Source organism: Epinephelus fuscoguttatus, linkage group LG22 (assembly GCF_011397635.1).
Source record: "Epinephelus fuscoguttatus linkage group LG22, E.fuscoguttatus.final_Chr_v1".
In the NCBI taxonomy this organism is placed as follows: Eukaryota; Metazoa; Chordata; class Actinopteri; order Perciformes; family Serranidae; genus Epinephelus; species Epinephelus fuscoguttatus.
Window position 1 is genome coordinate 114,841 of NC_064773.1, and position 23,559 is coordinate 138,399.

General features: G+C 46.6%; 1 protein-coding gene and 1 long non-coding RNA gene across 3 annotated transcripts; one reads left to right on the forward strand and one right to left on the reverse strand.

The window, feature by feature from the left end:
- Nucleotides 1-5,108: 5,108 nt before the first annotated feature.
- On the forward strand, nt 5,109-23,055 carry irf5 (interferon regulatory factor 5). 2 transcript variants are annotated; one of them, XM_049566633.1, is made up of 10 exons: nt 5,109-5,313; nt 5,498-5,561; nt 5,652-5,842; nt 16,085-16,271; nt 18,340-18,365; nt 18,449-18,476; nt 20,071-20,457; nt 20,739-21,128; nt 21,211-21,329; nt 22,357-23,055. In XM_049566633.1, exons 3-10 carry the CDS (start codon nt 5,669-5,671, stop codon nt 22,543-22,545), a joined length of 1,500 nt encoding a protein of 499 aa, XP_049422590.1. In that variant the 5' UTR covers nt 5,109-5,313; nt 5,498-5,561; nt 5,652-5,668; the 3' UTR covers nt 22,546-23,055. The 2 variants fall into 2 exon arrangements, with proteins under 2 accessions (XP_049422590.1, XP_049422591.1); XM_049566634.1 differs by lacking the exon at nt 5,498-5,561.
- On the reverse strand, nt 9,314-16,045 carry LOC125882780 (uncharacterized). The gene is made up of 3 exons (XR_007448410.1): nt 14,621-16,045; nt 11,652-11,791; nt 9,314-10,391 (listed from the first exon to the last, which is right to left on the reverse strand). It is a non-coding gene; the product is annotated as an uncharacterized LOC125882780 (long non-coding RNA).
- Nucleotides 23,056-23,559: the final 504 nt, after the last annotated feature.

Here is a 23,559-nt window from a genome sequence, read left to right on the forward strand (position 1 = left end):
CTCTGAACATGCCCTCACTGTCCTCTGTACATGCCCTCTGAACATGCCCTCTGTACATGTCCTCTGAACATGTCCTCTGAACATGCCCTCTGTACATGTCCTCTGAACATGTCCTCTGAACATGTCCTCTGAACATGTCCTCTGAACATGCCCTCACTGTCCTCTGTACATGCCCTCTGAACATGCCCTCTGTACATGTCCTCTGAACATGTCCTCTGAACATGTCCTCTGAACATGCCCTCTGTACATGTCCTCTGAACATGCCCTCACTGTCCTCTGTACATGTCCTCTGAACATGCCCTCACTGTCCTCTGTACATGCCCTCTGTACATGTCCTCTGAACATGTCCTCACTGTCCTCTGTACATGCCCTCTGTACATGTCCTCTGAACATGCCCTCACTGTCCTCTGAACATGCCCTCACTGTCCTCTGTACATGTCCTCACTGTCCTCTGAACATGCCCTCTGTACATGTCCTCTGAACATGTCCTCACTGTCCTCTGAACATGCCCTCACTGCCCTCTGAACATGCCCTCACTGTCCTCTGTACACGTCCTCTGTACATGCCCTCACTGTCCTCTGTACACGTCCTCTGAACATGTCCTCACTGTCATCTGAACATGCCCTCACTGTCCTCTGAACATGCCATCACTGTCCTCTGAACATGTCCTCTGAACATGTCCTCACTGTCATCTGAACATGCCCTCACTGTCCTCTGTACATGCCCTCTGAACATGTCCTCACTGACCTCTGTACATGTCCTCTGAACATGTCCTCACTGTCCTCTGAACATGCCCTCTGTACATGTCCTCTGAACATGTCCTCACTGTCCTCTGAACATGTCCTTACTGTCCATGTTCTCTGAACATGTCCTTACTGTCCTCTGAACATGTCCTCACTGTCTTCTGAACATGCCCTCTGAACATGTCCTCACTGTCCTCTGAACATGCCCTCACTGTCCTCTGTACATGCCCTCTGTACATGTCCTCTGAACATGTCCTCACTGTCCCCTGAACATGCCCTCACTGTCCTCTGTACATGCCCTCTGTACATGTCCTCTGAACATGTCCTCACTGTCCCCTGAACATGCCCTCACTGTCCTCTGTACATGTCCTCTGAACATGCCCTCACTGTCCTCTGAACATGTCCTCTGTACATGTCCTCTGAACATGTCCTCACTGTCCTCTGAACATGCCCTCTGTACATGTCCTCTGAACATGTCCTCACTGTCCCCTGAACATGCCCTCACTGTCCTCTGTACATGTCCTCTGAACATGTCCTCTGTACATGCCCTCTGTACATGTCCTCTGAACATGTCCTCACTGTCCCCTGAACATGCCCTCACTGTCCTCTGAACATGCCCTCACTGTCCTCTGAACATGCCCTCACTGTCCTCTGAACATGCCCTCACTGTCCTCTGAACATGCCCTCACTGTCCCCTGAACATGCCCTCACTGTCCCCTGAACATGCCCTCACTGTCCTCTGTACATGTCCTCTGAACATGCCCTCACTGTCCCCTGAACATGCCCTCACTGTCCTCTGTACATGTCCTCTGAACATGTCCTCACTGTCCTCTGAACATGCCCTCTGAACATGTCCTCACTGTCCTCTGTACATGTCCTCTGAACATGTCCTCACTGTCCTCTGAACATGTCCTCTGAACATGCCCTCTGAACATGTCCTCACTGTCCTCTGTACATGTCCTCTGAACATGCCCTCTGAACATGCCCTCTGAACATGCCCTCACTGTCCTCTGTACATGTCCTCTGAACATGCCCTCACTGTCCTCTGAACATGTCCTCTGTACATGTCCTCTGAACATGTCCTCACTGTCCCCTGAACATGCCCTCACTGTCCTCTGAACATGCCCTCTGTACATGTCCTCTGAACATGTCCTCACTGTCCCCTGAACATGCCCTCACTGTCCTCTGAACATGCCCTCACTGTCCTCTGAACATGCCCTCACTGTCCCCTGAACATGCCCTCACTGTCCTCTGTACATGTCCTCTGAACATGCCCTCACTGTCCCCTGAACATGCCCTCACTGTCCTCTGTACATGTCCTCTGAACATGTCCTCACTGTCCTCTGAACATGCCCTCTGAACATGTCCTCACTGTCCTCTGTACATGTCCTCTGAACATGCCCTCTGAACATGCCCTCTGAACATGTCCTCACTGTCCTCTGTACATGTCCTCTGAACATGCCCTCACTGTCCTCTGAACATGCCCTCTGAACATGTCCTCTGTACATGTCCTCACTGTCCTCTGTACATGTCCTCACTGTCCTCTGTACATGCCCTCTGAACATGTCCTCTGTACATGTCCTCCGTACATGCCCTCAGTGTCCTCTGAACATGTCCTCACTGTCCTCTGAACATGTCCTCACTGTCCTCTGTACATGCCCTCTGTACATGTCCTCTGAACATGCCCTCACTGTCCTCTGTACATGTCCTCTGAACATGTCCTCACTGTCCTCTGAACATGCCCTCTGTACATGTCCTCTGTACATGTCCTCCGTACATGTCCTCCGTACATGCCCTCAGTGTCCTCCGTACATGCCCTCACTGTCCTCTGAACATGTCCTCACTGTCCTCTGTACATGCCCTCTGTACATGTCCTCTGAACATGCCCTCACTGTCCTCTGTACATGTCCTCTGAACATGTCCTCACTGTCCTCTGAACATGCCCTCTGTACATGCCCTCTGTACATGTCCTCTGAACATGCCCTCACTGTCCCCTGAACATGCCCTCACTGTCCTCTGTACATGTCCTCTGAACATGTCCTCACTGTCCTCTGAACATGTCCTCTGAACATGTCCTCTGAACATGCCCTCTGAACATGTCCTCACTGTCCTCTGTACATGTCCTCTGAACATGCCCTCTGAACATGCCCTCTGAACATGTCCTCACTGTCCTCTGTACATGTCCTCTGAACATGCCCTCACTGTCCTCTGAACATGCCCTCTGAACATGTCCTCTGTACATGCCCTCACTGTCCTCTGAACATGCCCTCTGAACATGTCCTCTGTACATGTCCTCACTGTCCTCTGTACATGTCCTCACTGTCCTCTGTACATGCCCTCTGAACATGCCCTCTGAACATGCCCTCTGTACATGCCCTCTGAACATGTCCTCTGTACATGTCCTCACTGTCCTCTGTACATGTCCTCTGAACATGCCCTCACTGTCCTCTGTACATGCCCTCTGAACATGTCCTCTGTACATGTCCTCCGTACATGCCCTCAGTGTCCTCTGAACATGTCCTCACTGTCCTCTGAACATGTCCTCACTGTCCTCTGTACATGCCCTCTGTACATGTCCTCTGAACATGCCCTCACTGTCCTCTGTACATGTCCTCTGAACATGTCCTCACTGTCCTCTGAACATGCCCTCTGTACATGTCCTCTGTACATGTCCTCCGTACATGTCCTCCGTACATGCCCTCAGTGTCCTCCGTACATGCCCTCACTGTCCTCTGAACATGTCCTCACTGTCCTCTGTACATGCCCTCTGTACATGTCCTCTGAACATGCCCTCACTGTCCTCTGTACATGTCCTCTGAACATGTCCTCACTGTCCTCTGAACATGCCCTCACTGTCCTCTGAACATGCCCTCTGTACATGCCCTCTGTACATGTCCTCCGTACATGCCCTCAGTGTCCTCTGAACATGTCCTCACTGTCCCCTGAACATGTCCTCACAGATTCTATCATGACACTGTTAATATTTATAAATTGATTATTTATTAATCAGTTTATTTTGATTCATTTAAAGTTTAACTGTTGATTTTTTTCATTATTGATCAATCAGATTCTGAATCAATCGATCAGTGAGTTTATTGGATTAATGACAAATGTTGATGGACAGAGTGAAACTCAGAGAGACTGAAGACAGTTTGTCTTTTGTAAGATATGACAGAATAAACACAGAGGATCAACATCAGGAGGCAGAAACATTCACATCATTTCACGTCTGTGTGATGAAGACGTCCTGTGAAGAGGACAGCTGTGATGAAGACACCTGTGATGAAGACGACTATGATGAAGACGACTATGACGTTCTGCTGAGGTGCAGACAAGGACAGAAGCTCCTTCATCATGTGATCAGGATCCACCACCAGGAGCTGGAGGACGGAGTCGGGGGGACAGATGTCTCAGGAGGAGCTGCAGGACGGAGTCGGGGGGACAGATGTCTCAGGAGGAGCTGCAGGACGGAGACGGGGGGACAGATGTCTCAGGAGGAGCCAGACAGAAATGTCCTCTGATCATCACAGTTTGTGACCACATGAGGGCGCCACCACCAAACCTACAGACTCATCCTGTCACACATCCCCCACGTCCAAATGTCCCCATGTCCTCTTATCATAGCTCAGTCCTCACAGACTCAGTCACTGATCTGTTAATTAATAAAGTTTCACTGATTCAAACTGACAAAGAACAAAGTTACAAGTTAGAGACACGTCATCAGTTCATCAGTTCATCTCATCAGCCAGTAGTTGAACATGTAAATCTCTAGTTAATAAACAGTGAGGCAGAGGTAAATCAATGATCAATAATAATCAATAAATATTAATTATCAGATCAGAACATTGTTTTGAGTGTTCGGTGTTTTGTTTTTTTTCTCTGTGAAAATGAAAGTGTGTGATTTCCGGGTTTGGGAGGAAGTCAGGGCGGAACCTCCTGTAAACGCCTGCACTCAGACAGAACAAACCGGAAACTTCCTGACACACCTTCACAATAAAAGACTGGACAAGTCTCTTTTATTTATTTATTTATTTATTTAATAAACCGATTTTTATTATTTACTACAAAATAAAAGTTGCGATCTGTAACAACATTAAAACATCCCATAATATAAAGAGACATTTCATTGAGCTGATTTTAATGTGAAATAAACATAAAATATCACAGTAAAAAATATGTCACTTAATTATTGTGGGTGCAAACAGGAAGTTTAACTGCAAGAACTTCTTACTATCCTGAGTTTGTTTACATCAATACGAAGGTAAGCACTTTGTTTGTTTGTTTGTTTGTTTGTTTATAATAGATTTTATTTCTTCAGTCACGGCTGACTTTTATTTTGACGGTCGACCGGAAGTAGTTGTCGTCACTGTGTGGTATTGATTATGATCTGAGTTCAGTTTGAAGTTTTGTGAGCAGCGGATGTTTGTTTGTTTCGGCCGCCGATTGTTGGTTTGTTTGTTGACGTGATTGTGGCGTCGCGGAGGATTAACGGTGAGCACGCGGCTGTCTAACGACTGACGGAGCGGAAAGACACCAGCGGGACCGGAAACACGACCGGAACCGGGACCAGGTGAGTCCGTCACCAACACACACACACACATACACATACATACACACGTTAGTGTTCGGACGGTCACGTCTTTGACGTCATAAAAACGTTAATGAAGGTTTTATTAAATAAAGTTTGTAGAAAGTGTTTAAATCTGAGCTCTGATCACATGACTCAGACTCTGTCACTTCCTGTATCGTTTCAGGAACAGAAATCTGATCTGAGGTCAGCTGACCACCGATCACTTCACTGTCGGCTTGTCGACTCAGGTTAAACTTTCACTTCAAAAAGATCAAAGATTCTGTGACAACGTGTGTCATCACTTCCAGGTGAAGTCACATAGTTTCCTCCTCCCACAGCTCCCAGTGCTCCCAGTATGAGCGTCCAGCCCCGCAGGATCCGTCTGAAGCCCTGGTTGTTGGCTCAGGTGAACAGTGGCAGGTATCCTGGTCTCCAGTGGCTCAGTCCGGATCACCGTCTCTTCCAGATCCCCTGGAAACACGCCACACGCCACACACCATCATCAGATGAGGAAAACACCATCTTTAAGGTCTGAATACACCACAGACACCTGAACACAACACACCATCATCAGACACCTGAACACAACACGCCATCATCAGACACCTGAACACAACACACCATCATCAGACACCTGAACACAACACGCCATCATCAGACACCTGAACACCAAATGCCATCATCAGACACCTGAACACAACACGCCATCATCAGACACCTGAACACAACACACCATCATCAGACACCTGAACACAACACACCATCATCAGACACCTGAACACAACACACCATCATCAGACACCTGAACACAACACGCCATCATCAGACACCTGAACACCAAATGCCATCATCAGACACCTGAACACAACACGCCATCATCAGACACCTGAACACCAAATGCCATCATCAGACACCTGAACACAGCACGCCGTCATCAGACACCTGAACACAACACACCATCATCAGACACCTGAACACAACATGTCATCATCAGACACCTGAACACAACACACCATCATCAGACACCTGAACACAACACACCATCATCAGACACCTGAACACAACATGTCATCATCAGACACCTGAACACAACACACCATCATCAGACACCTGAACACAACATGTCATCATCAGACACCTGAACACAACACACCATCTTCAGACACCTGAACACAACACGCGTCATCAGGCACCTGAACACAACACACCATCATCAGACACCTGAACACAACACACCATCATCAGACACCTGAACACAACATGTCATCATCAGACACCTGAACACAACACACCATCTTCAGACACCTGAACACAACACGCGTCATCAGACACCTGAACACAACACACCATCATCAGTCACCTGAACACAACACGCCGTCATCAGACACCTGAACACAACACACCATCATCAGACACCTGAACACAACACACCATCATCAGACACCTGAACACAACACACCATCATCAGACACCTGAACACAAAATGCCATCATCAGACACCTGAACACAAAATGCCATCATCAGACACCTGAACACAACACACCATCATCAGACACCTGAACACAAAGTGCCATCATGAGACACCTGAACACAAAGTGCCATCATCAGACACCTGAACACAACACACCATCATCAGACACCTGAACACAACACGCCATCATCAGACACCTGAACACAACACACCATCATCAGACACCTGAACACAACACGCCATCATCAGACACCTGAACACCAAATGCCATCATCAGACACCTGAACACAACACACCATCATCAGACACCTGAACACAACACGCCATCATCAGACACCTGAACACCAAATGCCATCATCAGACACCTGAACACAACACGCCATCATCAGACACCTGAACACAACACACCATCATCAGACACCTGAACACAACACACCATCATCAGACACCTGAACACAACATGTCATCATCAGACACCTGAACACAACACACCATCATCAGACACCTGAACACAACACACCATCATCAGACACCTGAACACAAAGTGCCATCATCAGACACCTGAACACAACACGCATTCATCAGACACCTGAACACAACACACCATCATCAGACACCTGAACACAAAGTGCCATCATCAGACACCTGAACACAAAGTGCCATCATCAGACACCTGAACACAACACACCATCATCAGACACCTGAACACAACACACCATCATCAGACACCTGAACACAACACGCCGTCATCAGACACCTGAACACAACACACCATCATCAGACACCTGAACACAACACACCATCATCAGACACCTGAACACAAAATGCCATCATCAGACACCTGAACACAACACACCATCATCAGACACCTGAACACAACAGCCCATCATCAGACACCTGAACACAACCACCCATCATCAGACCCCTGAACACAACACACCATCATCAGACACCTGAACACAACACGCCATCATCAGACACCTGAACACAACACACCATCATCAGACACCTGAACACAACACGCCATCATCAGACACCTGAACACCAAATGCCATCATCAGACACCTGAACACAACACACCATCATCAGACACCTGAACACAACACGCCATCATCAGACACCTGAACACAGCACACCATCATCAGACACCTGAACACAACACACCATCATCAGACACCTGAACACAACATGTCATCATCAGACACCTGAACACAACACACCATCATCAGACACCTGAACACAACACACCATCATCAGACACCTGAACACAACACACCATCATCAGACACCTGAACACAACAACTCATCAGACACCTGAACACAACACACCATCTTCAGACACCTGAACACAACACGCGTCATCAGACACCTGAACACAACACACCATCATCAGACACCTGAACACAACACACCATCATCAGACACCTGAACACAACACACCATCATCAGACACCTGAACACAACACACCATCATCAGACACCTGAACACAACACGCCATCATCAGACACCTGAACACAACACACCATCATCAGACACCTGAACACAACACACCATCATCAGACACCTGAACACAACACACCATCATCAGACACCTGAACACAAAGTGCCATCATCAGACACCTGAACACAAAATGCCATCATCAGACACCTGAACACAACACACCATCATCAGACACCTGAACACAAAGTGCCATCATGAGACACCTGAACACAAAGTGCCATCATCAGACACCTGAACACAACACACCATCATCAGACACCTGAACACAAAGTGCCATCATGAGACACCTGAACACAAAATGCCATCATCAGACACCTGAACACAACACGCATTCATCAGACACCTGAACACAAAGTGCCATCATGAGACACCTGAACACAACACACCATCATCAGACACCTGAACACAACACGCATTCATCAGACACCTGAACACAAAGTGCCATCATCAGACACCTGAACACAACACACCATCATCAGACACCTGAACACAACACACCATCATCAGACACCTGAACACAACACGCATTCATCAGACACCTGAACACAAAGTGCCATCATCAGACACCTGAACACAACATGTCATCATCAGACACCTGAACACAACACACCATCTTCAGACACCTGAACACAACACGCGTCATCAGACACCTGAACACAACACACCATCATCAGACACCTGAACACAACACACCATCATCAGTCACCTGAATACAACACGCCGTCATCAGACACCTGAACACAACACACCATCATCAGACACCTGAACACAACACACCATCATCAGACACCTGAACACAAAGTGCCATCATCAGACACCTGAACACAACACACCATCATCAGACACCTGAACACAACACGTCATCATCAGACACCTGAACACAACACACCATCATCAGACACCTGAACACAACACACCATCATCAGACACCTGAACACAACACGCCATCATGAGACACCTGAACACAACACACCATCATCAGACACCTGAACACAACACACCATCATGAGACACCTGAACACAACACACCATCATCAGACACCTGAACACAACACACCATCATCAGACACCTGAACACAAAGTGCCATCATCAGACACCTGAACACAACACGCATTCATCAGACACCTGAACACAACACACCATCATCAGACACCTGAACACAAAGTGCCATCATCAGACACCTGAACACAAAGTGCCATCATCAGACCCCTGAACACAACACACCATCATCAGACACCTGAACACAACACACCATCATCAGACACCTGAACACAACACGCCGTCATCAGACACCTGAACACAACACACCATCATCAGACACCTGAACACAAAATGCCATCATCAGACACCTGAACACAACATGCCGTCATCAGACACCTGAACACAAAGTGCCATCATGAGACACCTGAACACAACACACCATCATCAGACACCTGAACACAACACACCATCATCAGACACCTGAACACAACATGTCATCATCAGACACCTGAACACAACACACCATCATCAGACACCTGAACACAACACACCATCATCAGACACCTGAACACAACACGCGTCATCAGACACCTGAACACAGCACACCATCATCAGACACCTGAACACAACACACCATCATCAGACACCTGAACACAAAGTGCCATCATCAGACACCTGAACACAACACACCATCATCAGACACCTGAACACAACACACCATCATCAGACACCTGAACACAAAATGCCATCATCAGACACCTGAACACAACACGCCGTCATCAGACACCTGAACACAACACACCATCATCAGACACCTGAACACAACACACCATCATCAGACACCTGAACACAAAATGCCATCATCAGACACCTGAACACAACACGCATTCATCAGACATCTGAACACAAAGTGCCATCATCAGACACCTGAACACAACACACCATCATCAGACACCTGAACACAAAATGCCATCATCAGACACCTGAACACAACACACCATCATCAGACACCTGAACACAAAATGCCATCATCAGACACCTGAACACAACACGCATTCATCAGACATCTGAACACAAAGTGCCATCATCAGACACCTGAACACAACACGCCGTCATCAGACACCTGAACACAAAATGCCATCATCAGACACCTGAACACAAAGTGCCATCATCAGACACCTGAACACAACACGCATTCATCAGACACCTGAACACAACACACCATCATCAGACACCTGAACACAACACGCCATCATCAGACACCTGAACACAACACACCATCATCAGACACCTGAACACAACACGCCATCATCAGACACCTGAACACAACATGCCATCATCAGACACCTGAACACAACACACCATCATCAGACACCTGAACACAACACGCCATCATCAGACACCTGAACACCAAATGCCATCATCAGACACCTGAACACAGCACGCCGTCATCAGACACCTGAACACAACACACCATCATCAGACACCTGAACACAACACACCATCATCAGACACCTGAACACAACATGTCATCATCAGACACCTGAACACAACACACCATCATCAGACACCTGAACACAACACACCATCATCAGACACCTGAACACAAAGTGCCATCATCAGACACCTGAACACAACATGTCATCATCAGACATCTGAACACAACACACCATCATCAGACACCTGAACACAACACGCCATCATCAGACACCTGAACACAACATGCCATCATCAGACACCTGAACACCAAATGCCATCATCAGACACCTGAACACAACACGCCATCATCAGACACCTGAACACCAAATGCCATCATCAGACACCTGAACACAACACACCATCATCAGACACCTGAACACAACACACCATCATCAGACACCTGAACACCAAATGCCATCATCAGACACCTGAACACAGCACGCCGTCATCAGACACCTGAACACAACACACCATCATCAGACACCTGAACACAACATGTCATCATCAGACACCTGAACACAACACACCATCATCAGACACCTGAACACAACACACCATCATCAGACATCTGAACACAAAGTGCCATCATCAGACACCTGAACACAACACACCATCATCAGACACCTGAACACAAAGTGCCATCATCAGACACCTGAACACAACACGCCGTCATCAGACACCTGAACACAACACACCATCATCAGACACCTGAACACAAAATGCCATCATCAGACACCTGAATACAAAGTGCCATCATCAGACACCTGAACACAAAATGCCATCATCAGACACCTGAACACAACACACCATCATCAGACACCTGAACACAACACACCATCATCAGACACCTGAACACAACATGTCATCATCAGACATCTGAACACAAAGTGCCATCATCAGACACCTGAACACAACACACCATCATCAGACACCTGAACACAAAATGCCATCATCAGACACCTGAACACAACACACCATCATCAGACACCTGAACACAACACACCATCATCAGACATCTGAACACAAAGTGCCATCATCAGACACCTGAACACAACATGTCATCATCAGACACCTGAACACAACACACCATCATCAGACACCTGAACACAAAGTGCCATCATCAGACACCTGAACACAACATGTCATCATCAGACACCTGAACACAACACACCATCATCAGACACCTGAACACAACACGCCGTCATCAGACACCTGAACACAACATGCCATCATCAGACACCTGAACACCAAATGCCATCATCAGACACCTGAACACAACACACCATCATCAGACACCTGAACACAACATGTCATCATCAGACACCTGAACACAACATGTCATCATCAGACACCTGAACACAACACACCATCATCAGACACCTGAACACAAAGTGCCATCATCAGACACCTGAACACAACATGTCATCATCAGACATCTGAACACAACACACCATCATCAGACACCTGAACACAACACGCCGTCATCAGACACCTGAACACAACATGCCATCATCAGACACCTGAACACCAAATGCCATCATCAGACACCTGAACACAACACGCCATCATCAGACACCTGAACACCAAATGCCATCATCAGACACCTGAACACAACACACCATCATCAGACACCTGAACACCAAATGCCATCATCAGACACCTGAACACAACACACCATCATCAGACACCTGAACACAACACACCATCATCAGACACCTGAACACAACATGTCATCATCAGACACCTGAACACAACACACCATCATCAGACACCTGAACACAACACACCATCATCAGACATCTGAACACAAAGTGCCATCATCAGACACCTGAACACAACACACCATCATCAGACACCTGAACACAAAGTGCCATCATCAGACACCTGAACACAACACGCCATCATCAGACACCTGAACACAACACACCATCATCAGACACCTGAACACAAAATGCCATCATCAGACACCTGAATACAAAGTGCCATCATCAGACACCTGAACACAAAATGCCATCATCAGACACCTGAACACAACACACCATCATCAGACACCTGAACACAACACACCATCATCAGACACCTGAACACAACATGTCATCATCAGACATCTGAACACAAAGTGCCATCATCAGACACCTGAACACAACACACCATCATCAGACACCTGAACACAACATGTCATCATCAGACACCTGAACACAAAATGCCATCATCAGACATCTGAACACAAAGTGCCATCATCAGACACCTGAACACAACATGTCATCATCAGACACCTGAACACAACACACCATCATCAGACACCTGAACACAAAGTGCCATCATCAGACACCTGAACACAACATGTCATCATCAGACACCTGAACACAACACACCATCATCAGACACCTGAACACAACACGCCGTCATCAGACACCTGAACACAACATGCCATCATCAGACACCTGAACACCAAATGCCATCATCAGACACCTGAACACAACACACCATCATCAGACACCTGAACACAACATGTCATCATCAGACACCTGAACACAACATGTCATCATCAGACACCTGAACACAACACACCATCATCAGACACCTGAACACAACACACCATCATCAGACACCTGAACACAACACACCATCATCAGACACCTGAACACAACACGCCGCCTAACAGTCTTTTTGGTCAGACGAGTTTCTCCAGTGTAAAACATGACCTGCTGATGTCACTTCCTCTTTCAGTGGTCACTGCTTCTGCTTCAGTGTTTCCTGTTAGTGACATCACAGCAGCGTCCGACTCCACACTGTAAAAAGTTTTAACAAACACTTCTTCACTTGTTTGATCATCTTCACTTCTTCTTCTTCTCTTCTTCCTCTCTGAGTGACATGACATCATCTCTGAATAGCAGCTGTTAGCTCAGGTTAGCATAAACAAACTACAGGTGCATGTAAACCCTTCTCTGTGTCTTACAGGCAGTTTGTAGTGTAAGGCGGTGAATGTAAACCCTTCTCTGTGTCTTACAGGCAGTTTGTAATGTAAAAGGACACCTGAACACAAAGTGCCATCATCGGACACCTGAACACAACACGCCATCATCAGACACCTGAACACAACACGCCGTCATCAGACACCTGAACACAAAGTGCCATCATCAGACACCTGAACACAACACACCATCATCAGACACCTGAACACAAAGTGCCATCATCAGACACCTGAACACAACACGCCGTCATCAGACACCTGAACACAACACACCATCATCAGACACCTGAACACAAAATGCCATCATCAGACACCTGAACACAAAGTGCCATCATCAGACACCTGAACACAAAATGCCATCATCAGACACCTGAACACAACACACCATCATCAGACACCTGAACACAACACACCATCATCAGACACCTGAACACAACACACCATCATCAGACACCTGAACACAACATGTCATCATCAGACATCTGAACACAAAGTGCCATCATCAGACACCTGAACACAACACACCATCATCAGACACCTGAACACAAAATGCCATCATCAGACATCTGAACACATGTCATCATCAGACACCTGAACACAACACACCATCATCAGACACCTGAACACAAAGTGCCATCATCAGACACCTGAACACAACATGTCATCATCAGACACCTGAACACAACACACCATCATCAGACACCTGAACACAACACGCCGTCATCAGACACCTGCACACAACATGCCATCATCAGACACCTGAACACCAAATGCCATCATCAGACACCTGAACACAACACGCCATCATCAGACACCTGAACACCAAATGCCATCATCAGACACCTGAACACAACACACCATCATCAGACACCTGAACACCAAATGCCATCATCAGACACCTGAACACAGCACGCCGTCATCAGACACCTGAACACAACACACCATCATCAGACACCTGAACACAACATGTCATCATCAGACACCTGAACACAACACACCATCATCAGACACCTGAACACAACACACCATCATCAGACATCTGAACACAAAGTGCCATCATCAGACACCTGAACACAGCACGCCGTCATCAGACACCTGAACACAACACACCATCATCAGACACCTGAACACAACATGTCATCATCAGACACCTGAACACAACACACCATCATCAGACACCTGAACACAACACACCATCATCAGACACCTGAACACAACATGTCATCATCAGACACCTGAACACAACACACCATCATCAGACACCTGAACACAACACACCATCATCAGACACCTGAACACAACATGTCATCATCAGACACCTGAACACAACACACCATCATCAGACACCTGATCACAACACACCATCATCAGACACCTGAACACAACATGTCATCATCAGACACCTGAACACAACACACCATCATCAGACACCTGAACACAACACACCATCATCAGACACCTGAACACAACATGTCATCATCAGACACCTGAACACAACATGTCATCATCAGACACCTGAACACAACACACCATCATCAGACACCTGAACACAACACACCATCATCAGACACCTGAACACAACACACCATCATCAGACACCTGAACACAACACGCCGCCTGGTCAGACGAGTTTCTCCAGTGTAAAACATGACCTGCTGATGTCACTTCCTCTTTCAGTGGTCACTGCTTCTGCTTCAGTGTTTCCTGTTAGTGACATCACAGCAGCGTCCGACTCCACACTGTAAAAAGTTTTAACAAACACTTCTTCACTTGTTTGATCATCTTCACTTCTTCTTCTTCTCTTCTTCCTCTCTGAGTGACATGACATCATCTCTGAATAGCAGCTGTTAGCTCAGGTTAGCATAAACAAACTACAGGTGCATGTAAACCCTTCTCTGTGTCTTACAGGCAGTTTGTAGTGTAAGGCGGTGAATGTAAACCCTTCTCTGTGTCTTACAGGCAGTTTGTAATGTAAAAGGTGTGTGTAAACCCTTCTCTGTGTCTTACAGACAGTTTGTAGTGTATGGCGGTGAATGTAAACCCTTCTCGGTGTCTTACAAGCAGTTTGTAATGTAAAAGGTGTGTGTAAACCCTTCTCTGTGTCTTACAGACAGTTTGTAGTGTAAGGCCGTGAATGTAAACACTTCTCTTTGTCTTACAGGCAGTTTGTAGTGTAAGGCCGTGAATGTAAACCCTTCTCTGTGTCTTACAGGCAGTTTGTAATGTAAAAGGTGTGTGTAAACCCTTCTCTCTGTCTTACAGACAGTTTGTAGTGTATGGCGGTGAATGTAAACCCTTCTCTGTGTCTTACAGGCAGTTTGTAATGTAAAAGGTGTGTGTAAACCCTTCCATGTGTCTTACAGGCGTGGGCTCTGGAGACAGGTAAATATCAGGAAGGCGTGGACGAACCCGACCCTGCCAAGTGGAAAGCAAACCTTCGCTGCGCTCTAAACAAAAGTCGAGAGTTTCAGCTAAAGTATGACGGCACCAAAGAAACTCCAGTGCAGCCGTACAAAATCTACGAGGTGTGTGAGCAGAGCGGGAACATAGGTGAGCATGCTCACTCTGAGGTAATGATGTCATCATGTTGTCATCATAGAATAAAGAACCAGATGAAACCTGAGTCTAGGTGTGTCAGGTGTCTGATGTCATTTATCTTATGTCATGTCGCACCTTTACAATTCTCCTCTGCTCTCTGTATCGTGCACGGTGGAGTTTGGTCCCGATGCGCACGCGCGCACACACACAGACGTGCTCACACACACACACACACACACACGTGCGCACACACACTTTTTCGTGACTAAACCTGACCCAAGTCCGAGACAAGTATAACCGAACCCGACAGACTTTCTGATTGATTTTTACGTCCGAACCCGACCCGGGCCCAACGCAGTTTGTTACCTGACAGTTATTGTTATGGACAGTGTGTAAATGACCATTAAAACACTGCTGTTACTCACAGTCAAAAACGGCGCTCGCACAGCAGCGTAGCACGGCACTGTACACAGGGAGGGGCAGTATTTCTATTACTTGTATGTAAAATTCGTATTTAAATTACATTTGAATATTTTGTAATTTGTATTTGAAATGGCCGATAAAAAGCAAATGTAATTTGTAACAAAATACTTTTGAGTTTCTCCACGAATCAAAAAACAAAAATAACAGGCTACATATTCTTATAATATTGGATGTAACAATATTTTTTACTTATCTTTTTTTTTTTTTGGGCCATTCAATGTGCTCTTCAGTGACCTAGTGGTCTGTTTCACTGGACTGTGCATCACATAGGAAATTGTATGTTGTTGTGGTTGATGCTTGGGATGAGTCTGCTACAAATGAATTGCCTCACGTGGGATCAATTAAGTTGTCTGAATCTAGATCTGAATCAGTAAATAATATTTTAGGGTAGCCTACATGTCCCTAGCTTTTTTTTCTCTTCTTCATTTGAAAAAAGTTGAACACATGGCTCCAAGTAAGACAGCAAACAAGTGAACTAGCTACAGTAGCTACAGTGTCTTGCTGCTGTTCAGCCCGACCGTTGGTGGACAGTTCACAGCACAGCTAGACTAGACTTGCCAGGCATGCTGCTCACGTGGATGGACCCACACTACCAGTAGACTACCCTGCTGCTCACGTCTTCCAAGTTCAACAGATTGTCTGTCAAGGTAAATATTTTATCTGAGTGTGACAGATGTCAACTGGCGTGATGTGTGATTTATGTCTGGGTCTGGCTACATAGCCTGTTGTATAAATACATGGCGATGATAGTTATAATATCAAGCTAGCAATGCTTATGTTAACTGTCTTATTAACTGTGTATATCCTATAGCCCAAACCTGAATACTCTGCTACACCAAATTATGAGAAAACAAGCACAAATTTGCAATTGCTGCAACCAAATTTGCTACTATCACACCATTAATAGATGAATCATGGTTGTTCTTTCTGGCATAGTTACTTGTGGTCTCTAATTGCAGCATGTCAATTTTGAGCATTCTTCGTCAAGGACTTTCTGATTTATTCACAAAAAGATTTGAATTGGTTAGTATAGAGCCACCTATGGACGAATCGTGGGCATTCTTCTTTGTAGGTTTTTTTGGGGAGTTTTTCCTGATCAGCTGTGAGGGTCATAAGGACAGAGGGATGTCGTATGCTGTAAAGCCCTGTGAGGCAAATTGTGATTTGTGATATTGGGCTTTATAAATACAATTGATTGATTGATTGATGGTATAGTTACTCATGGTCTCTAGTTACAGTATGCAAATGTTGAGCATTTTTGGTCAAGGACTTTTTGAGTTATTCACGAAAAGCTTTGTGGACCAACCGACTGACAGTGACCTATAGAGCTGCGGGTTGCTGCTAAAAAGAAAAAGAAAAAAGTATTTTTTGTATTTGAAAATACAAAATACATGTATTTTATTTTGATACATTTTCTGGCACCAGTAATTGGAGCGGAGCCTGTGTTGCATTCAGGCGTTGTCACTTAAATAATAACACCACCACCCCCCCCCCCAAGGCTGGAAACCATGGGGAAATACTGATGATGATGACGATGACAATAATGATATGTATTTACTAAAGGTTTCTATTTTTAATGCTTTGCTTCCTGTTTCAGATGCTGGCGATGATGATGATGAAGAGGTGAGGAACAAATGTGTCACAGATACAAACACACTTCACTCGTCGATCAGCTGACTGACAACAACAATCTGTTCTTTTCTCAGATGCCGAACCTGATGGACCTCAGCATCAGTAAGTCTTCATCATCTCCATGGAAACACCATAGCATCCAAAAAATTCTGATCATCAGAGACGAGACGCACACACACACACACACACACACACACACACACGATAGTCTGAAGGATCTAGAACCCACGGTGGTCTGAAAGATCTAAAACCCATTGTAGTCTGAAGGCTCTAGATCCCATTGTAATGTGAAGGATCTAGTACCCATTGTAGTCTGAAGGGTCTAGATCCCATTGTAGTGTGAAGGATCTAGTACCCATTGTAGTCTTTAGGGTCCAGAACACATGGTGATCTGAAGGATCCAGAACCCATTGTAGTCTGAAGGGACTAGAACCCATGGTGGTCTGAATGCTCTAGAACCCATGGTGGGCTGAAGGATCTAGAACCCCTGGTAGTCTTAAGGCTCTAGAACCCATTATAGTCTTAGGGCTTTAGAGCCCATGGTAATCTGTAAATTCCAGAACCCATTGTAGTCTGAACGATCTAGAGGCCATGGTAGTTTGAAGGATCTAGAACCTATGGTAGTCTGAAGGATCTAGAACCCATGGTAGCCTGAAAGATCTAGAACCCATTGCAGACCGAAGGATCGAGAACCCATTGTGGTGTGAAGGCTTTAGAACCTATTGTAGTCTGAAGTACCTAGAGGCCATCGTAGTCTGAAGGATCTGGAACCCATGGTGGTCCTGAGGATGTAGTCGCCATGGTGGTCTGAAGGATCTAGAACCCATGGTAGTCTGAGTGATCTAGAACCCATGGTGGTCTGAAGGGTATAGAACCCATGGTGGTCTGAAGGATCTCCAACCCATGGTAGTCTGAAGGATCTCCAACCCATGGTAGTCTGAAGGATATCGTGGCTATGGTGGTCTGAAAGAATCTAGACGCCATGGTAGTCTGAAGGATATCGTGGCTATGGTGGTCTGAAAGGATCTAGATGCCTTGGTAGTCTGAAGGATCTAGAATCCATTGTAGTCTGAAGGATCTAGAGGCCACTTTAATCTGAAGGGTCCAGAACCCATGGTGGTCTGAAGGATCTAGAACCCATGGTGGTCTGAAGGATCTAGAACCCATGGTAATCTAAAGGACCCTAGAACCCATTGTGGCTGAATGATCTAAAACCCATGGTAGTCTGAAAGTTCCAGAAGCCCATTGTAGTCTGAAGGATGTAGAACCCATGGTAGTCTGAAGGATCTAGAGCCTGTACTAGTCTGAAGGCTCCAGAACCCATTGTACTCTGAAGGATGTAGACACCATGCTAGTCTAAAGGATCGAGAACCCTTTGTTGCCTGAAGGCTCTAGTAGTCTGACAGATCTAGAACCCATGACAGTTAGAACCCATTGTAGTCTGATGGCCTTAGAACCCATAGTGGTCTGAAGTATCTAGAGCCCATGGTAGTCTGAAGGCTCTAGAACCCATTGTAGTCTGAAGGATCTAGAACCCATGGTACTCTGAATTACTTAGAGTCAATGGTAGTTCAGCAGGCAGATGGCAATGTGAGTTGTATTGCAGAAATGGGAGTGTATATCGATGTGAAGGAGTAGACACGGCTGATGGAGACAATGTCATGTGATGATGTAATATGATGTCATCTCTCTTCAGACCCCAGGACCAGTGACTCCGCCTCCTTCAACTCCTTTCCACCTCATTCAGATGTGGACCACTTCAATATGTCCTCCAACGGGTCATTTGGACTTCCACATGTGATCCCAGTACCTCTCCTCCCCGACAGAGGCCTCCCCATGAACTCTGACCTCCCCATGACCTCTGACCTCCAGGCTCAGAGTGGGATGGTGGATCAGGGGAGCTTCGTCCATCCTGTAGGACACCCTAATGGACTCCAGGACCTGAGTTCTCTCCCACCTTCAGCTGCCTCTGGTCCCCCCCAGCCGGCTTCAATGGAGGCCAGCAGCATGGGGGACGTCCAGAACCAGGGGGACCCTCAGAACCACCAACCCTGCAAGTACGACCTGCTGAGCAGCGTCCCACGTGAGTATGACCTCCGACTTCTGAGGTTCTGGTTTTACCAGCAAGAAAACAGGAAGTCAGTCAGAGCCAGCGGTCCAGTAGACCAAGAGACCAGTAGACCAGGAGTGCAGTTTGTGTTCTGTGGTCTTTCACCGTGTTCTGTCGCTGAGCTGCAGTGGAGCGGAAGAACCAATCTGAACTGAACTTTAGACCAACAGTATGAACTTTGTGTCACCATAATAACACATAAAATAACTTTGTGTCACTGTGGTAACTCATGTATTAATTGTGTGTTGCCATAGTAACAGATCTAGACCTGAAGTTCCAGTACCGGGGCCGGACGATGGGCTCCCTCACCGTCAGTAACCCTCAGGGCTGCCGGTTGTACTACGGACACCTGGAGCCAACCCCGGAGCAGGTGGACCTGTTCGGACCCGTCACCCTGCAGCAGGTCCGGTTCCCGGGGACATCTGAGATCCAGAACCAGAAGCAAAGGTTCTACACTGAGGCCCTGCTGGATGTGATGGACCGCGGCCTGATCCTAGAGATCTGGGAGCAGGACATCTACGCCATCCGCCTCTGTCAGTGCAAGGTTTTCTGGTCTGGACCGGGCATGCCCGAACAAGGTCCACCTAACCCCATGGAGAGGGAGAAGAAGATCAAAGTGTTCAGCCTCAACAACTTCCTGCAAGGTGACCAATCCCGAGCAATACGAGAACTGTCTTGTTTCTGACACGTGGAGTCAGGTGTTAAACTCCCTCTCTCTGTCCACAGGTCTGATCTCGTTCCAGAAAGGTGAAGCTCAAAACCCTCCACCCTTCGAGGTCTACTTCTGCTTTGGGGAGGACTGGCCCGACAAGAAACCCAAAGAGAAGAAGCTCATCATCGTCCAGGTCAGTGTGATGTCATGTGACGGTCATCCACTAGAGGGCGCCCAAACTGATCCGCTGTCCAGATTCACTGTGACGTTTATTTTTTACCTTCTACTACATTAGAGGTCTGAGATCTGAGGTCTGAGGTCTGAGAACTGAGATGTGAGGTCTGAGATCTGGACTATGATCAGGATGTGGGGTTAGGAGGTAATTTAAAGGTGAACTCAGGGATTAATCACTGTGTTGACTGACGCTGACCTGCTGTAATCAGATTACAGATACTGTCATGTAAGCGGAGCATTAACAGAGGTGACTGAAGCTCTGTGACAGCGTTCAGACAGACGGTGTGACAGTCAGTCATCAGTGACACATCAGAACCATCAGATCCTTGCTCAGTTCGTAGTTCAGGCCTTAGGACATACCTGCAGGATTTATGACATCACAGCTAGTCTGGAGCCAGTCAGGGTCCAGTATGAAGCTGGCACAGTGTGAGGTCACCAGTTAAACTTTTCACAGACCCTGGGATTTTAACTGAATCTGGATTCAGGTTATGTCCATGTTCTGAAGGTCCGGCAGGTTCCTGTCCTGGTTCTCATGTCCTGGCTCTCATGACCTGGTTCTTGGGACCTGGTTCTCATCAGTTGTTTCAGTAACTGGCTCATGTTCTCAGAATCTTTTCTTTATTGTGTCCAACCTGCTGGAACCAGAAATGGAGGTCAGAGGATGGTTTCAACTCGTCTCTCAGAGCGGGTTCTCTCCTTGAGTGATGTTAGCATGCAGTGATTGGTCCAACACGTGAACCAACGCAGCTCCACCAACCGTCTTTTTTAAAAACTTGTCAACCATGTAAACAACAGACAAACACAAACAGCACACAAACAACTGGTAACAAAAAACAAAGTGGTGACTTTAAATGTTTGTTTGTTCTCAGGAGAACTGACAGAACCGTTCTGTCACCAAACTCCTGCTGTCCAGTTCTGACCTGGTTCTCTTTGTGATTCTGGTCGTCTGGTTGTAACGTGGTACTTGTGGTCCTGGTATTCCTCAGGTGGTCCCCGTGGTGGCTCGGATCCTGACAGAGATGTTCTCAGGAGAACTCAGCTGGTCCACCGACAGCATCCGTCTGCAGATCTCGAACCCGGATGTGAAAGACCAGACGGTGGAGCAGTTCAAAGAGCTTCAGAGGCTCCTGCAGAGCCAACACATCCAGGGGCCCTGGACCCCTAACGTCCCCTGAAAACCAGGGAGACAGACAGGGGGGATGGACAGTGGAAGGCTGTCCTGCCTCGTCCTCATTATCATCATCATCATCATCATCATTTCAACCAGCTCATGTTGGAACATTTCGCCCTGTCAGACTGATCTCTGGTCAGAAAACTGACCTGAGATCAGTTTAACAGGAACTGAAAAAGGACAACTTCCCTTTTTTCAATTTGACTCATGTCCATGTAAACTGTCTCACAAGCACACTCTAAAAAATAAAGAACCAAACTGTCCACACCCACACTGTAAAAAATTACTACCACTGATTGAGTGGGCAACTTTGACCTGAATGTCGACTGCATGTTTGGTATTTTGTCGATGTCATGTGACCACCTGGACAACGTTTACCTGGCCGTTATTAATACTCCTTTGATCAAAACAAACAAACCTGTGAAACGATCAGTGACCACAAACTGCTGTAGAACATTTCAGTGACTCTGTTTTTAGGATGTCAATAAACACCACTGCAGTATTCATTCATTCATTCATATGTGTGCTGTCATCCTTACACCTCTAACAGGAATTACACACCAAGAAGTACACACTCTTACACAGTATTAGACAAAAATACACAAACACTTCAGTCCAGGGTTTCTTTAAGCACACTTCAGGGCCCTATTTCATAAAGCAGGCTCAACAAATTCTGAGCCTGATCCTGATCTCCAGGGGCCCCTTGCACAAAAGTACGATTCAGACATCCAGGATAAATGACTGAGCTGGGTTCAACGAATCCAAAACAAGAGCGTCCAGGCTTAATTGGTTGCACAAAGACCGAGCCAGGATGAGCAGACACGGATTCATCAAGCCAGGTGAAACCAATCCTGGATCAGTGCGCGCACGCGGCTTCCTCAAATAGACCCCGTCATCGATCACAGATTCACTGATTCACCATGGCAACAAGAGCGGCGTACTTTACCCCGTTGGAGGCAGAAATCCTCATGGAGGCTTACGAAGAGGTAAAGGATCAAATCAAAAAGAAAGGCAACAC

Bases quoted from the DNA above. Each gene is read 5' to 3' on its own strand.
- irf5 (XM_049566633.1), top strand. From the start codon at position 5,669: ATGAGCGTCCAGCCCCGCAGGATCCGTCTGAAGCCCTGGTTGTTGGCT. The intron at 18,366-18,448 runs GTGAGGAACAAA...TTCTTTTCTCAG, and splicing joins GCGATGATGATGATGAAGAG to ATGCCGAACCTGATGGACCT. The intron at 18,477-20,070 runs GTAAGTCTTCAT...ATCTCTCTTCAG, and splicing joins CCTGATGGACCTCAGCATCA to ACCCCAGGACCAGTGACTCC.